The sequence below is a fragment of the Podarcis tiliguerta genome, assembly GCF_965153285.1.
Source record: "Podarcis tiliguerta genome assembly, chromosome: W".
NCBI lineage: Eukaryota > Metazoa > Chordata > Lepidosauria > Squamata > Lacertidae > Podarcis > Podarcis tiliguerta.
Window position 1 is genome coordinate 8,771,194 of NC_139552.1, and position 16,989 is coordinate 8,788,182.

General features: G+C 44.8%; 1 protein-coding gene across 1 annotated transcript in view; it reads left to right on the forward strand.

Moving 5' to 3' along the window:
• The window catches only part of LOC310668851 (proteasome subunit beta type-7-like), a 33,207-nt gene that overhangs the window by 11,481 nt on the left and 4,737 nt on the right, over nt 1–16,989 (forward strand). Inside the window, exons 5-6 of the mRNA XM_083422205.1 lie at nt 2,170–2,285; nt 10,623–10,681. Coding sequence (XP_083278331.1) covers nt 2,170–2,285; nt 10,623–10,681 — 175 coding nt within the window. The remainder of the gene's footprint in view (nt 1–2,169; nt 2,286–10,622; nt 10,682–16,989) is intronic.

Below are 16,989 nucleotides of genomic sequence, written 5' to 3' on the forward strand. Positions count from 1 at the left end.
TGCATTCCAGCCTTCTTTCTTTTTCAAATTCCTGAATCTCCTCCCCCTCGTCTGTTCTCCTGCCAGCCTGTCTTTGCGAGACGCCATGTTTTTTTAACTGCGTCATAGGAATTTTCCTCCTTCTCGCCTTTCAATCTTCTCGTATTGTAGTCATTTCCCCCACACAGTTTTAAAGTTCTGTTTATGTTTTTTTAAAACGTGACGATCTTATTTCTTTCTAGGGTGGAGGATTATTGTAGTCATATCATGCAAAGGAATTTAAGAGAGTTTTTTCCTCCACCCCCCCCCTTCGTTCCAGCCTTACGTTCTCATGGTGGTAATTCATCAAGAGATTTACTTATCCATCCGTCACTCCCGATCACAGAGATGCATTAGTCAGCAGTCCTTATCTCGAGCCTTACTTGATATATGTGCCTCAGCCTTCTTCCGATCCGTTATTGCCAATTAGTCCAATTATAATTCCAGGCTGAAGCAACCAGCACGCGCTGATTGGAATCGGCGTCGGGAAGATCTGATTCCATCGAGGGCTTTTGCCAAGTGTTCCACACCCCCGTCTCTCGGATCAGGGGGTGCATTATGAACACCGCTGGCAGGGCAGCCCCCCCCATACCCTTGGGGGGGTAGGAAGGCTGCCTACTTCCCATAGCAGCCCCTTATTACCTCGTATGGGTCAGAGAGATGTTCTTGTCGGCCATCTTCCAACGCGCCACCTAGTGGCCCCCTTCAACGGGCTCACATTAGTAGAGTGCTGGTCGCCATCATACTGGAAGTCCCCCCACCATGCATCGTGGACTTGCCAGCAACAAGCTGCTGACCATGGGAAAGAGCGTGACCCCCATCACGTCAATCAAATGCGAGCCTGGCGGGAGAGAGGAGGGTGGGTGGGCTGGTGGGAGGGAGGCAGGATTATGCAAAAACGAGATCTCCAGGGCAGAGTCTCTTCCAAGGCTGCTAGGGGAGAGGATGAATTGGAAAGGACCCCTCACTGCAAAAAAAAGAGAGAAAACAACCAGAAGCTTCAGTGTGCCTCATTGCATGGCCCCTTCCTCTACACCACAGTTGCATGTAGACTTTGTGTGGCATCTGTGTGAAGGGAGGGAGTCGGGAGGACTACCCCCTCGTCCCAGCTGTCCTGCCCTTTGCTTCCATGCCCTTCCTGCCAAAAGCTTTCACCCTTCTAGCCTCCAGAGCCCATTCTCCCTGTCTGGAGCCACTGGCACATCCTACTGAGAGGGGCAGAAAAATGGCAGTGGAGAGGCAGAGAGTGTGCCCCTTTGCTGTGTGGGTGGCTGCTTGCTGGGGATGGTTGGCTGGCTTGTGCGAGGAATGCCACCTATTCGCTGGCCTAGCAGAACGGGCAAGCAGGAAGCAGCCCTTTACTGCAGAGTAAAGGGCTGCTTCCTGCCTGCTGAATTTGCAAGGCCAGAGAGATGCGGCTCTGTGAGCTTGCCTCCACCCGCCAACACCATGTGTCTACGTCTCTCTGGCTGGGTCTCTGTCCTGCAAGCCAGAGACTTTGGGCAATGCGCAGCTGACAGGTGGGCAGACAGGCAACACTTCTCCCCACCCCTCTTTCTTTGGGAAAGCTTCAAGTCCCTGTGAATCAAACCAGTGGTGAAGGCTGCCTGGTGCGCGGCCACCATGTTTCTTCTTTGCTCAACTTCTGTTTGCGCAGCATAAGCGGGGAGTGCAGGTTTTGGGGCAGCTGCTTTTTACTCTCTGGGAAGCCCATCTGTTTTATGAGAGGAGTCTTGACGTTTCGGCACTCTTAAGGAACCCCCTTGTTTTCCCGCTCCCTTTTATTGGTTTAAATAGTTTCTGCTAGGAAGGGTGAGGGGAGTGCCCCTGCCTTTAAACAGCCACCACCACTGGTGTTTGTGTGCATTTTGAGAGGGAGAGAAAACTGCACAGAACTGCATGGCTTGCCCTGCTCCTGCCCCTGCTTTGGCAAGTTGGCTGTGGTTGTGCTCTTTTGGTGCTGCTCTGCTTGCAGATCCCCCGCAATCTTTTTTTTCCAATGAAAAGGCACCTAGGCATTCTTGTAGTGCCTGGAATGCAGGTTTAAGATGTCATTAGGCTCTTAGCTTTTATACCCCAGTTTCTAACACTGTTTGGAATGCATTTCTGGTGTTCATACACTCTTATGCTAAACACATTTATGTCTTCCAGGTATCAAGGTTACATTGGCGCAGCCCTGGTTCTGGGTGGGGTAGATGTCACTGGAGCCCATCTTTACAGCATCTATCCTCATGGATCTACTGACAAATTGCCTTATGTCACAATGGGTGAGTCTTTCCCTGTTACAATTTGGGTAACTGCACTGCCCACTAGTGGAAATCTGTCGTAATTAGTTTTTTCCTCATCTTTACTCGTGTGTGTGATTCTGAAATGTCATTAGCGTTGTAGAAAGTGAAAGTAAAACAGGGATCTCATACTCTCTGTGATCATATCTCTCGATGCCTAATAATAATAATTTAAATAATTGGCAAATTGTAAATGGTTTGGTGAGGAGATGGGAAATACAGCTTGTGCACATTTGCCAGAGAAGTGACTCCCAGAGTGTAGCTTCAATGCTGAATGACAAATGGTTTGCTAATTCAAATCCCAAGGTAGTGGTTCTTCATCAGAACATTAAAACAAACACACACAAAGTTTCTGAAATGCCATCAGAACCACTAGAGAAAGTGTAAGGGTGATTGCAGATTTCTTAAAGCAGCCCTGTAGCTTATATAGGGGCTGTCAGCAGTAAGAATAATGTTAGCTGACTGAAAATACAGGTGTGTAGCACTTGTCAGTGGAGAGTGTGAGAGCTTCTAATTTAATGTTTTGTTCTTGAAATGGATGCAGTAGTTAATAGGCAAATGCAAGACACAGAGCTGTTCCACCAGGCCTTTGGCCAGGGCACAGCCTGACTCCCTCCTTTGGCAATCTTCACAGAACTCTAGCCCAATGGTTGCCATTAATTTGATTTGAATTAATTTTATAATGAAATGATTTTAGAATGTTGTATTATTATTTTATTGTTGTTAGCCGCCCAGAGCCCTGCTTCGGCTGGGGAGGGCAGGATATAAATAATTTATTATTATTATTATTATTATTATTATTATTATTATTATTACTATGGATGTTTGATGGAGTTTGTTCACATAGATTCAGTTCATTCTGACCCCAATTTCACTTTGCTCTAATGCTTTGCCTGCCTATATGTACAAAAAAAAGAACACCTCTGTTTACTAGGGTCAAACATTTTTCTTAAATTACTTGAAGAAATGATGTGTGTGTGCGCGCACATCATTTGCACACACAAATCATAGAAGCATCTCTGTTACAGATAGCCCTAGTTAGATTATGGAAGAGGTGTACTCCAAAATTACTGCATCTGTTTGGTTGATTTTGATGTTCTTTCATGCCAGTGTTAGGGAAAATTGGATTCCTGGGCATAGACAAGCAGAGTTGTACAAAATGTTTAGAACAGAGTGTAGCTTTTTTACACCAATAGATGGTGCCATGGTACCCTACAAAGTAGTAAATTATTTATTCTGTGCATGAAATCTATTTTTGAAAGAATGCTATTATAGGATTTATGGTGTATTATTCTATTCAGACCCTTATATGAATTAACATAAAATATGAAATTGGATTAATATTTATAAATGTGTCTTGAAACTTATAAATTATTAAACTGCTGAACAATAAATTACCTTGCTGCATTTGTATAGTGAATGATTAGTGACCCAAAACTGCAGGATTCATGTCTGCCTTGCACCAGGAATCCTTTGACCCTGTTTTGTTTGAAGCGGTAGAGCATGGCTATCCTATGAATATTGTTCGCTGCACCCAGTGAAAGAAATCTGACTGGTAAGGACTGCTGTCATTAAATGGGAATAGGCTTCTAAGCCTATGAAGCCTGACAGTATTAATCTGTCTGTTTTATCTACCATGCTGCTATGCCTTTAAAAAGAGAAGAAGAAGCTCTAACAGCATCCCCCTCCTGGACTCTGGTAGAAGAGGGGGGGGGGGACCCCGGAAAGAATAGTCGTCGTCCTCCGTGGATTCAAAAACTGCTTCCCATCCTCCCGTGTTCCTCCCTGCCGACGGGAAGTCCCAGTCAGATTCCTCCCCCTCAGACAGCTCTTCGACTTCGTTCCGTAGTCCGTCCTCTCCCCCTGAGGATGGAAAGCCTACGAAGTCCCCCTCGTCGTCCGTGGGTCCAAACACTTCGTCAAAGAACCTCCCTTGGGGTTTTAGCTTGTGTGGGAACAGAGCATGGAATTCCTCCACCAGATATTCCTCTGTGATGGAGCCTGCGGGAACCTACGCATTTTCTGAGCTGGGTTCCCCCTCCCAGGCCACCAAGTACTCTATCTGGTGCCCTTTCCACCTGGAATCGAATATTTCCGTTACTTCATTACAGCGTTCCCTCTCCTCTACGTGTGGATGGGTGGACACCCCTTCCTCCCTTCCCGGGGAGCCGTGTCCCTCCCTATAAGGTGAAAGTAAGGACCTATGAAACACCGGATATATTCTCATGCTGTCCGGCAATTTCAGCCTGAATGTCACTGGGTTGACCTGATGGATTACCTCAAAGGGCCCCAGCTGTCTAGGCTGCAGTTTTTTGCAAACCCCCCTTAAGGGCAACCACTGGGATGACAACCACACTTTGTATGACCTGTATGACCTCTCCTGGCCTGCAATGCCTGTCTGCCTGCTTTTTATATACCTCTTTGGCCCTTTCCAGGTTCAGTTGAAGCTGCTGGTGCAAAGCTTCCATCTCTTCTGCAAACTGCTCTGCCGCCGGAACACTCCATTCCCCCTTGCCCGTCCTGGGAAGGCCCTGGGGTGACACCCGTAGTTGGACATAAAGGGGCTCATCCCCATGGACACATGTTCAGCATTGTTATATGCAAACTCAGCTAGTGCTAATTTCTCCACCCAATCGTTCTGCCTCTGGCTGACGTAGCAGCGTAGGTACTGCTGCAATATGGCATTGGCTCTTTCGGTTTGCCCGTTGGTTTCTGAGTGTCTTGCCGTCAAGAAGCTCACCTCTACCTGCAACAGGCTCATGAGTTTACGCCAGAACCGTGAGGTGAACTGTCTTCCGCGATCGGAGACAACCCTCAATGGGGACCCATGCAGTTGAAAGATGTGATCCACGAACAGCTTGGCCGTTTCCTCGGCTGTCACTGCGTGGGAACATGCCACGAAGTGACACATTTTGGTCAGCAGGTTGACCGCCGCCGCCACCGCCGTCTTTCCTCGTGACCTGGGCAGATCTGTCATGAAATCTATGGACACCACCTCCCAGGGTCTCCCCGGTGTCGGTAAGGGTTCCAGTAAACCCGCCGGTGCTGCCCTTGGCCCTTTGGCCCTCTGACACCTGTCACACCCTCTCGCCTCTGAGCTGATGGCAGTTCCCTGACACCACCCCTTATCAGTTAAGATATTTGCACAATAAGACCAAAAGTGGCCATATAACCACAAAAGCCCCATGTATACAATACAGCCAAAACAGCTTTACAAGGCAGCAAAATATAATAGGGGGACTACACACGCAAAGCAGCTCAAGCAAGCAGGAAAGTTTTGAATTGGCACTGTGAAAGATGACAAAGTTGGTGCCTATGAAATTATGTGGGGATGTTCCACAATTGAAATGCCATGTCAAGAGGCACGTTCCTCCTTTGCTTGTAGCATGCTCAATAAGAGCCTGGCCCACAGCAGGTTGTAAGATGGTTGTAGGCTGGTGTAGGGGCAGGTGCTGCATCAGGCATTTTAAGAGCATGCTCTCGCAGACACAGACTGCCTTGTGACCAGTGTTGTGCAGTTCTCTTCAGTGTTGGGGGGGCGGGCGCACGGCATCCAGAGAGCTACATGCAGCTCCTGTTCCCAGATGCAGGCCTGTTGACTGCGGGCTTCTGGCGTTGAAGAGCATGAGCTAGTTGCTGAAGCTGCCTTGAGTATTTTGTGGTGCTTTGGGAAAGCGAGGGTGGTCTGTTACCCAGGCTTGTCACCCAATGTTCTGGTTTAGTGCCTCTTACTTTATTAACACTTTTGTGTAGTTCTTGCCGAGCTATATGCCATGATATCCATCATTTAAAATGCCAGCTCTGTGTCTTGGTCACACACCAGCATGATCAAGAAATGGGAAACCAGGGGTGAAGCTGTGCAGAAAGAGGCTGCCTCACATAGTTGAGAACATCGTTCCTGGACATTCCACCTCCTCTGCTCCCGGGAGTGAGCTGACGAGTGCTTGGGGTGAAAGATAGGGTGTGCCCCCCCCCCCCAGCAATATCCAGTCTTTGAATCCATTAAGGCTCTTCTTTGAAAGTCAAAAATGAGAGTGCTGCAGCTGCAAAGATGGGAATCAGTACCTGGTTGGGGAACGGGCTGGTGATAACTTGTTGTCTGTGTATATATCTTTACAGTATGTTGTCTATTCACGCCCTACTAATCCCCTGCCTTCCAAAATGTTGGGAATTTTGCTAGCATGTGAATGCAAAATGGGCTGTTTCAGAAGGAAGGCCTAGATATAAATTACATAAAGAACAGATTGTTGTAAAATATTTCTTCTGGCACATTACAGCTCTTGTATTGCCTGTTAAAACTCCAATGTGAGGCTCTTCCAGACACCTTGCTTGCCTCTTATTCCACCTGATTCTGCTTATTCCTGTTGTGGGGAGCTTGGCAATAAGGCTCGCCTCATAAACTGCATCCAGAGCAGCACTACAGGACTTCACTTTGACCTCATTGTGGTTCAGCACAGTTCTTCTTCTTTGCTATTTTTGGCAGCTGGCATATTTTGTGCATGTTGCTCTCCTCTCCTGTTTGTCACTTGCAAAGAATTCCTTTTTGTTTCCCATTCCTATCTTTTTGAAAATGGAGCTGTACGTGGCTCCGAGGCAAAAACAAATAGCCATTGCCTGGAGTAAACCCTGAAGGAGCGTTTCCACCCCCATCATTCTGCCCAGACGCTAAGGTCCAGCGCCGAGGGCCTTCTGGTGGTTCCCTCATTGCGAGAAGCAAAGCTACAGGGAACCAGGCAGAGGGCCTTCTAGGGCGTGGCGCCCGCCCTGTGGAATGCCCTCCTATCAGATGTCAAAGAGATAAACAACTACCTGACATTCAGAAGACACCTGAAGACAAGGAAGTTTTTAATGTGTGACATTTTAATGTATTTTTAATCTTTGTTGGAAGCTGCCCAGAGTGGCTGGGGAAACCCAGCCAGATGGGCGGGGTACAAATAATAAATTATTATAAATGTGATGTATTTGGTACTGTAAAGGTAATGATCCTCAACCACAGCAATATTCCATAACAGGAGGAGTCTTTGTCACATTCGCTGGAATTACCATGTTCATTGATATGTGTCTGTAAATCTGCCTCTACTCTTTAAATTTGATCTATAATTGGACCTCCTTAAATGGTTCAGATAAGATAGTCTGTATTTTCTCAGCAATGTCACTATCAGCGTCTCCCTTTTCATTATACATTCAGCAGATTTAATAAAATCAGCAGGACACCTCATTTGAAACTCTTTAATCGCTGCCTTTTTCTTTACTAAACCATTGAGGTGGTCAAGTGATGTACACAAATCATTTTAAATGGAAAATATGGCTTTCTGGGTGACCCAGCTAAACAGATAGTGGTATGCAAAACAAGTTAAAAAGTAATAAATGCCAAAAAATCTAATTGGCATAAAAAAATTGTCCCTAACTTTATTCAGTCTCCAAAAGCAGATCATCCTGAAATACTGTCTGGGCTGCACTGAAACATGATGTCTATGCAGGGAAGATTCACATTCTCTTCTTAACAAAGCTTTTTTAAGATTGCCAAATAGTTCATAACCGCTCTTTGCATGGACTTGTAATGCCTGGAGCTAACATCGGAAAGGGGGTTCTTCTGTTAGTATTTTTGTAGGACAGCTCTTGAAATCGCCAAATGTGTGTGTTTAAACCTTTGTGTGTGATTCATGTTTGCCACTCTGGTGTGCTCTGCCTTACTGTTTTATAGTGCAAGCTAGAAACAATCCAGAAGCCAATAAAATAAAACACAATTGAACTGGGGTAGATGAGACTGAATGGCCACCTGGATTCCTATATCTTTCTGTGCATGTGCTAAACCAACCCACTGAAAAAATCTGTTCCTTTCAGCTGATCCAAATGATTTTAAAGCCCTAGTCTGCCTCTTCTCAGAGCTTCTGGCTTGGTCATACGTCGCTCAGTATATATTTTTCTAGAAAATATCTCAGCTGTTCTAGAAATGCTGCCCTAATCTATAAAAAAAAACAACTCCAGGATTTAGAGGGGTGCTTCTGGTGCTTCTAAAGGCTTGGTCATACCCAGTAGGATTTTTTTATTTGCCTTGAACAGCAGGACCACCCACCACCCTGTCTGCCATACCACACCACTATTCACTATTGATACTGAGAATATTTTCAAAAGCATTTGGGAAGGGGGCTGGGGTTCAAGAAATAAAAGCTGAACGTGCTCCCACTAAACCCTGGTACAGCTTCCACAGGGAGCTTAGTATGAGGTATCTGTTTTTATATTAGATTTTCCAATTTAACAATCCGATCAAATCACATTAAATATTCCAAACTATACATATACATATCAAATAATCCAAATATTCTGCCAAATTATAATTTTTTTATTATTGGGACTTCCCATGCTTTGGTGCCGGAGGAGACTCTTGAGAGTCCCATGGACTGCAAGAAGATCAAACCTATCCATTCTTAAGGAAATCAGCCCTGAGTGCTCACTGGAAGGACAGATCGTGAAGCTGAGGCTCCAATACTTTGGCCACCTCATGAGAAGAGAAGACTCCCTGGCAAAGACCCTGATGTTGGGAAAGATGGAGGGCACAAGGAGAAGGGGACGACAGAGGACGAGTTGGTTGGACAGTGTTCTCAAAGCTACCAGCATGAGTTTGACCAAACTGCGGGAGGCAGTGGAAGACGGGAGTGCCTGGCATGCTCTGGTCCATGGGGTCACGAAGAGTCGGACACGACTAAACAACAACAACAACAAATGCTTGAGTTTGGGGGGGGGGCTCTGATCATCTCATGTTTCTGCTGCTTTTGCCAGTCATTTCTAATAGTTCCTTTAAATCTTCCTGTTGTTTTCCTTCTTTCACTGTCTCCAAGTTGTTTCCACAGGTGAGTTGAAATAAAATCATATGTTTCTGTGTGGATTTAATTGTGTGATACCCCTCTGTCCATGCAACATCTCCTCACCCACTGGTATTTCTGCCGAATCAATCCAAAAATCTTTTCGCTACTGGCAGCCTATCTTCTCTCAGTTCCAATGAAACAATTCTTGGCGTCTGCTCATTAATTTTCCCAGATCGGTTGCATCAAACATTAGCCTTTCCAGGGGAGATTTACCAAATCATGCTTGAAATACAAATATTAAGAGCTCACCTCCCCCTATGACTATTTATAACTCTGCAGCTCGGTCTTATTCCATCATGGCGGATTTCCAAATTAAAACTGTGTCATCACTTCTTCGACTCACTCTAGGAAACCGTCCAAAAATGTTTAACATCTCTCCAGCATCTCTCCAGCAGCTAATGAGATCCTGCTTCTGTCTAATATCAACAATTGGGGAATCTTTTATCTTCTTCCAGACAATTCAAAGATCAAAATCTTTAATTATATAATATTGATATTTCCACACAGTTTATAGTTTAAAGCCATATTTATATCAATGAATATGAACTTTTCATTCTCGCTTGCTATAAATGATGTAAATGATTTTTCTGGGTTTTTTTTGCCAAGTATTATAATAAATCTGAGTCCTATAGTAGAAAAAGCTTTACCCCCCCCCCCCCCCCAATTTCCGTTCCGTTCCGACATACCACCTTAGATGTTATCCTTCTTCCACTCCGTCTCTTTTGGCACCTCAGTGGCTGGCTTAATTGGCAGATTAATTTCCCCATCCTCGCTCAAAGCATGTCCAAAACATAAATCCAATTTTTCATCTTAAGAAATGGAACTTGGGCGCTCCTGGGGACAGCGTCCGGGAGATCCAGACTCCCTCGGGGGCTTTCCATCCAGTGTCTCCACCCCCTCCTTCTTTACGAACATGGGGGTTGTTAGTGGGCATCTGCGGATGAGACTGCATCTTCTCATCTTGGTATGAGTTATCAACCTGCTTTTCCCCTTTGTCTTTCTTCAGAGTAAGGCTCTGTTTGTTATTGAGCTTGAATAAGAGATGCTGCTCTAAAGTAGCAAAACAAATGTACAGTCCTACCTCGGGTTGAATGTGCTTCAGGTTGAGCGCGTTCGGGTTGCGCTCCGTGGCAACCCGGAAGTAACAGAGTGCGTTACTTCCGGGTTTCACCGCTTGCGCATGCGCAGACACTCAAAATGATGTCACGATCATGCGCGAAAGTGGCAAAACGCGGCACGCGCCGTCGCGTCTTACGTTCCATTCAGGATGTGAACGGGGCTCCAGAACGGATCCCTTTCGCATCCTGAGGTACCACTGTATAGGAATGTAAATGAGTATTTGTAAAGTTCTTGTCTCATCATTGCCTTTTCTGTTCTGTCATTTGAAAACCATAATGGTGTATTGGACGTAACACGAGTGAAAATTAAAATGAAAACTTCTTGCTCTTTTCAGGTTCAGGTTCATTGGCAGCTATGGCAGTTTTTGAAGACAAATTCAAGCCTGACATGGAGGTAAACATTCTCTCTGCCTCCTGTACTCGGCCACTGTTTATTTGTGTAATTGTAATAGTAGCATAGTGTGATTTGTAGGATGGGGTTGCTTATTAGTCTTTAATCCTTTGAATGATCTTTAATGGTTGGTTTTCAGTTACAGCAATGCCACAACAGTCTGAAGAGTCACTTTGTTGTCTTCTGTGGGGATTATCCAAAGTATTGTTTCTGTGCTAATAAATATGCACAAAACTTGAGTTAGACACAAAACTGTAAAAGGTGTTTACCTATGTTCTCATGGAAAAATCAGTACAAGTCTGACACCTGTGCCTTGTGGATGTAATTGCAGGATGTTTCCTCAAATGCTGGTGTTTCCAGATATTTTGTGCCTGGCTCTTTAAGATATGAGTGCGAAAGTGAAACATATGGGTGATTATTGGGTCTGTAATCTGAAAACAAAGATCATGGCCACTGGTCCCATCACCTCCTGGCAAATAAAAGGGCAAGAAATGGAGGCAGTGAGAGATTTTACTTCCTTGGGCTCCATGATCACTGCAGATGGTGACAGCAGTCACAAAATTAAAAGACGCCTGCTTCTTGGGGAAAAAGCAATGACAAACCTAGACAGCATCTTAAAAAGCAGAGACATCACCTTGCCAACAAAGGTCTGTATAGTTAAAGCTATGGTTTTCCCAGTAGTGATGTATGGAAGTGAGAGTTGGACCATAAAGAAGGCTGATCGCCGAAGAATGGATGCTTTTGAATTATGGTGCTGGAGGAGACTCTTGAGAGTCCCATGGACTGCAAGAAGATCAAACCTCTCCATTCTGAAGGAAATCAGCCCTGAGTGCTCACTGGAAGGACAGATCCTGAAGCTTGAGGCTCCAGTACTTTGGCCACCTCATGAGAAGAGAAGATTCCCTGGAAAAGACCCTGATGTTGGGAAAGATGGAGGGCACAAGGAGAAGGGGACGGCAGAGGATGAGATGGTTGGACAGTGTTCTCGAAGCTACCAGCGTGAGTTTGACCAAACTGCAGGAAGACAGGAGTGCCTGGCGTTCTCTGGTCCATGGGGTCACGAAGAGTCGGACACAACTAAATGACTAAACAACAACAGTCTGTGCATGTTCTTCACAAAGCCACATTCTGTGCCCTTGAGGGTTTTTTTAAGTGGAGACTGGCATTGAAGTCACTTTTTTGGCTTAGTGGTTCTCTACTCCCAGCTTGTCAAGGGTGAAATCCTCAGTACTCAGTGGTACCTCGGGTTGCATACGGTTCAGGTTACAGACTCCGCTAACCCCAAAATAGTACCTCTGGTTAAGAACTTTGCTTCAGGATGAGAACAGAAATCATGCAGCGCGGCAGCAGCAGGAGGCCCCATTAGCTAAAGTGGTGCTTCATGTTAAGAACAGTTTCAGGTTAAGAACGGAAGTACGTAACCAGAGGTACTACTGTACCATATTTGTGTGTTGAAACAGCAGAATGAATGGCTAAAAATGGGAGCAGAAATAGTATGTTTCTAGTTGCTTTAAGGCCAACCTGATTTATACAATTGTCATGTACACAATCAAGCTGCATTTTTAATTGGCTGCTGATTTGAGCATAAACAGGAATCCATTAATTTTGGTTGGCCGTGGTAGCTGATGCTACGGCCTCTGAGTGTCTGAAAACAATGGACTTTGCTTTCTGAGTCCTTTGAAGGAAGCCCAGTACAAAGTAATGGAAGGAAGAGCCCCTACCTGTCCCTTGCCAGAGGTGTTTGCTCTTGGAGGTTCTATTTATCCTCACAGAGAAGAGCAAAATGTGACTCAGCACTCAGTTGAAGTCGACAGCTTTTCTTGGGAAAGGAATCACCTTCAACCCAACATTTTTACTTGATGGGTGATTGTATTAATGAGTTGGATCTTAACTGCTTCTATCCTGGTAATATCGCTACTTTAGTCACAGTGAACATCTAGATAGGCCAGGCTTCTGTGTCACCCTCGCAGAGTTCACAAGACTCAGATTAGCATGCCAGTGCTAACCCAGCAATTCTTCGCTTTTATTCTTGATTGGGAATGGATGTGTTGAGAATGGAGAAGACCAATATTTTGTGTGCCTGTGGTGTCACTTGTCAAGGTGCAGAAGCATCACAAAAGAGGGGCTGCCCCATTTGCCCCAGGGTCTTCACACCTGACTGTACTGCCTTGGCAGTCTTTTCATTTATTTATGATTTTACTGGTTTATTCATTTCCATACCACTCTTCATCCAGAAATCATCACCATTACTATATTAATAATGCTTTAGACAGAGCAGCTTGCTCTGTCCTCTGACCAGAAGAAAGAAGCAAGTTTCCATTTTGAAACAGCTTATAACCACGTTTATATGGAAGAATTGAAGTGAGGATCCCCTCCAGCCTTGCCACATTCCTTCTCCTTCATCTTTCAGCCAGGGAACACGCCCCTCCCTAGTTGAAAAAAACAAATGTTTTATTGGCTAATCTGGTTTTATGGGAGGGAGAGAATTGTATCCTGCTCTGACTACTGTAGATAGCATGGACTACCAAGTGCATGTGGGTTTGGATGGCAAAAAGGCTTTAATTCTGTTTGTGTGTGTGCTTTTCTAACTATGAAGGGAGGCTCTATCTTGGTCAGAATGAAGTACCCCTTTTTAGATGTGTGTTCTCTAGCACAAATTCTTGGAAGGTTTAGTAGCATAACAGGTTGCATGATGACAGCTCCTCTGTGAAAAGACTGAACAATATTTGGTAAATCTCTGTACCACTCAAATGTGTTAATGTTGAATTGGTCAACAGCTGATGCACATGCAGTGAAAAGAACTTTAAAAATCTTGGTGCTATGGTCATTAAAATGTGCAGAAAATTAATATTTTTCCTGTCAAGATTAATGCAGCTCCTTTGTTTGCTAATTGTCAGAATACCTTGATAGAGCTTTTAAAGGGCAGTGGTGTTCTTCAAGACCATCACATCACAGATAAATTATTCAAAGGCAAACTCTCCTGCACCCTATGGTATCAACTTGCAAATTAGCATCTGGAATCTAAACAAGCTTAATGAAATCAGCAGCTGAATATTCTGTGCTACTGAAGCTGCTCACCAAAAGCATTGATCGTTTGATCAGCCCCACTAATGAAGCCAGCATTCATATGCAGCGTGTCACCGCTCCTGAGTGTCAGTCACTCATACAGGAAGCCTAAATGAGACTGATGAGGCGCCAGCACCTGATCAAGTTTGAAGTTTCAGCAGTTGTCAAAAAACAAACAAAAACTCCCAACTATCAGCATTGTTGTCAGCCATTATTCAGGCGCCTGGCCGCAAATAATTATGTCAGTAATTTCCTTCACTCTCCACAACACCCCCATCTGAGCCTTGTTATTTCACATCCATCCTGAACTACAGATCCTGAATCTTCCACAATTTAAGTCCAGAAAAGCAGTCTATTGGTCAGTCTACCCTTGCGCTCTAGAGCTGTGGTTTCAAAATGCTCTGGGAGGCAGGAGACTGGACTGTATCTTTCTACAGATTTCGAAGTGCATATGAGATGTGCACACAGAACCCACCAGCCACCCTCATCCTATTAAAGCAGAGGGGTTTCACATTCCGCTGCAGTGGGAATGTGAAGAGAATTGCAGACAATGCATTTGTCATTTGTCGTGATGCTAATTTGCAAGTTGATACCAGAGGGTGCAGGACAGTTTGCCACTTACTGTCAGGAAGTTCTTCCTAATGTTTAGGTGGAATCTTCTTTCTTGTAGTTTGGATCCATTGCTCCATGTCCGCTTCTCTGGAGCAGCAGAAAACAACCTTTCTCCCTCCTCTATGTGACATCCTTTTATATATTTGAACATGGCTATCATATCACCCCTTAACCTCCTCTTCTCCAGGCTAAACATGCCCAGCTCCCTTAGCCGTTCCTCATAAGGCATCGTTTCCAGGCCTTGGACCATTTTGGTTGCCCTCCTCTGGACACGTTCCAGTTTGTCAGTGTCCTTCTTGAACTGTGGTGCCCAGAACTGGACACAGTACTCCAGGTGAGGTCTGACCAGAGCAGAATACAGTGGCACTATAACTTCCCTTGATCTAGATGCTATACTCCTATTGATGCAGCCCAGAATTGCATTGGCTTTTTTAGCTGCCGCGTCACACTGTTGGCTCCTGTCAAGTTTGTGGTCAACCAAGACTCCTAGATCCTTTTCACATGTACTGCTCTCAAGCCAGGTGTCACCCATCTTGTATTTGTGCCTCTCATTTTTTTTGCCCAAGTGCAATACTTTACATTTCTCCCTGTTAAAATTCATCTTGTTTGTTTTGGCCCAGTTCTCTAATCTGTCAAGGTCGTTTTGAAGTGTGATCCTGTCCTCTGGGGTGTTAGCCACCCCTCCCAGTTTGGTGTCATCTGCAAATTTGATCAGGATGCCCTTGAGTCCATCATCCAAGTCGTTGATAAAGATGTTGAATAAGACCGGGCCCAAGACAGAACCCTGTGGCACCCCACTAGTCACTTTTCTCCAGGATGAAGAGGAACCATTGATGAGCACCCTTTGGGTTTGGTCAGTCAGCCAGTTACAAATCCACTGAGTGGTAGCATAGTCAAGACTGCATTTTACCAGCTTCTTTACAAGAATATCATGGGGCACCTTGTCAAATGCCTTGCTGAAATCAAGGTAGGCTACATCCACTGCGTTCCCTTCATCTACCAGGCTTGTAATTCTGTCAAAAAACAAGATCAGGTTAGTCTGACATGACTTATTTTTCAGAAATCCATGCTGACTATTGGTGATCACAGCATTCCTTTCTAGGTGCTCACAGACTGTTTGCTTAATGATCTGCTCCAGAATCTTCCCTGGTATTGATGTCAGACTGACTGGGCGTTAATTATTTGGGTCCTCTCTTTTCCCTTTTTTGAAAATAGGGACAACATTTGCCCTCCTCCAGTCTGCCGGGATTTCGCCTGTTCTCCAGGAATTCTCAAAGATGATTGCCAGTGGTTCTGAGATCACATCTGCCAGTTCTTTTAATACTCTTGGATGCAGTTCATCTGGCCCTGGAGACTTGAATACATCTAAACTAGCCAAGTATTCTTGTACTATCTCCTTAGTTATTCTGGGCTGTTTTCTCTGCTGAATCATTTGCTCCAAATTCTTCAGGTCGGGCATTGTTTTCTTTATCGGAGAAGACTGAGGCAAAGAAGGCATTGAGGAGTTCAGCCCTTTCTGTGTCCCCTGTTTGCATTTCTCCATTTTCTCCTCTGAGTGACCCCACTGTTTCTTTGTTCTTCCTTTTGCTACGAACATACCCATAAAAGCCTTTTTTGTTGCTTTTAACCTCTCTAGCAAGCCTGAGTTCATTCTGTGCTTTAGCTTTTCTGACTTTGTGTCTACACGTGCTGGCTATTTGTTTGAATTCCTCTTTGGTGGTTTCCCCCCTTTTCCATTTTTTGTACACATCCTTTTTAAATCTTAACTCAGTTAAAAGTTCTTTAGATAGCCACCCTGGCTTCTTTAGGCACCTTCCATGTTTCCGTCTCATTGGTATTGCCTGAAGTTGTGCTTTTACTATCTCCCTCTTAACAAACTCCCAGCCATCATGAACTCCCTGATCTCACCCAGCACTTCCCTAAGTTTTATGAAGTCGGCTTTCTTAAAGTCAAGAAATTGAGTCCTAGTATGCTTGGCTGCTCCTTTCCGCTGTATAGTAAACTTCAGAAGAGCATGATCACTCGCGCCTAATGATCCTTCCACTTCTACCTCACTAACCAGGTCATCAACATTGGTTAGGACCAGATCTAAAATGGCTGTTCCTCTTGTTGCTTCTCCCACTTTCTGGACAATGAAGTTGTCTGCAAGGCCAGTGAGGAATCTGTTTGACCTTATGCTCTTGGCTGAGTTTGACATCCAACAAATATCTGGGTAATTGAAGTCCCCCATTACTACTATCTCCCTTCCTTTTGCATGCTTGGCCATCTGTTCCAGGAAGGCATCATCTATGTCCTCCATTTGGCTTGGGGATCTATAGTAAACTCCCACAATGAGGTCACTGTTATTCTTCTCTCCCTTAATTTTGACCCAAATGCTCTCACTTTGGCTTTGAGGTTCTAAATCTTGGATCTCTTCATAGGTATACACATCCCTGACATATAACGCCACTCCTCCTCCTTTCTTGTCTGGTCTGTTTCTCTGAAATAGATTGTATCCCTCCATTATTACATTCCAATCGTGGGACTTATCCCACCAGGTTCCAGTGATGCCTATTATGTCATATTTAGTTTGCTGTACCAAGAGCTCAAGCTCATCTTGTTTATTTCCCATGCTTTGCGCATTAGTGTACAGA